We start from the raw sequence: 1,080 nt of genomic DNA, 5'->3' as shown, positions 1-1,080 counted from the left end.
ATCAATTGAATTTACATTTTACCGACCAAAAAATAATAATAATAAAATAAATAAATGAATGAATAAAAAAAAATTAATAATAATAATAACGGGTTTACCTCAGGCAACCATTTATCATTCTCAGCATCAACCAACACGATGTTAAGCCAATCAGAATCCCTATTCTCAACTTCCATAACAAACTTAAGCAAAGAATTGCAGAGTCTACACTTGGGTGAATAAAATTCAATTACAGTAGCCTCCTTCCCACTTGCCAGTGCAGCAGCCAATGCTCTTTGCTCTGCCTCTCCCTGTTCTTCAGGGTTCAAAATCTTCTTCTTATTGTTGATTCCATCACTTAATTGAAATGGGTTTCGTTGGGATATTTTGTTGTTGATGAAATTGAGGGATATGATGCCAAGATTCTTGAACGAATTGAATAGCCATGGCGGTTCTGAACTGCAGGTGTTAGGGCTTTTGGGTTGATTACGGATATCCCATGGCCATTTTAAACAGAAGAGAGGCTGATTTGGCGCAGATCCCATATTTTTTATGCTTGAATTCTTCAGAAAAATGGTCGGTCTCGATACTCTCGACTCGAGAATGAGTAGTTAACAGTAAAATTAATAGTTTTAAGCTTATGTTCGGGGATAGGTGTTGACTTAGGTGGATATATCATATATGAGTTTGGTTGTGGAAGATGAAATAAATTTTTAAATGAGATTTGTGTTGTTTTTCAAAAGTAATTAACTTCATATAAGTTTTCCTTTGTTTTACGAGTTAATTAAATAATTGTATTAGCTAGTTCCATGTTTAAAATCATAGTTATTGAATTGTAATTAAAGTCAATGAGTCGTAGGTTGATAGTATATACATTGAATGAGTCAAAGATTGAACAAAAAAATAATAATAATAGACACAAAATCGCCTGTTGTTCGCACCATTAGCCCTCGAAGAAAAATTATAGCGACATCACCGTTGGCTTGCCACACCATGGGCGATTGAGCGGTGATAATATTTGCCAAATCCTAGATCGCGATTTTCAACAGATTTTGGAGTCCTAAACAATCTCAAACGCTCCATATTATACATACCCAAGCT

General features: G+C 34.6%; 1 protein-coding gene across 1 annotated transcript in view; it reads right to left on the bottom strand.

The window, feature by feature from the left end:
• The window catches only part of LOC111400328, a 1,355-nt gene extending 708 nt beyond the window's left edge, over nucleotides 1-647 (bottom strand). The window contains exon 1 of the mRNA XM_023027742.1: nucleotides 99-647. Within this exon, the coding sequence (XP_022883510.1) occupies nucleotides 99-524 (426 nt within the window). The 5' untranslated portion in view covers nucleotides 525-647. The remainder of the gene's footprint in view (nucleotides 1-98) is intronic.
• Nucleotides 648-1,080: the final 433 nt, after the last annotated feature.

The sequence above is a fragment of the Olea europaea genome, chromosome 10 (assembly GCF_002742605.1).
Source record: "Olea europaea var. sylvestris chromosome 10, O_europaea_v1, whole genome shotgun sequence".
Classification (NCBI taxonomy): domain Eukaryota; kingdom Viridiplantae; phylum Streptophyta; class Magnoliopsida; order Lamiales; family Oleaceae; genus Olea; species Olea europaea.
Note: the sequence above shows the minus strand (reverse complement) of the source record. Positions and strands in the feature narration are given on the sequence as shown.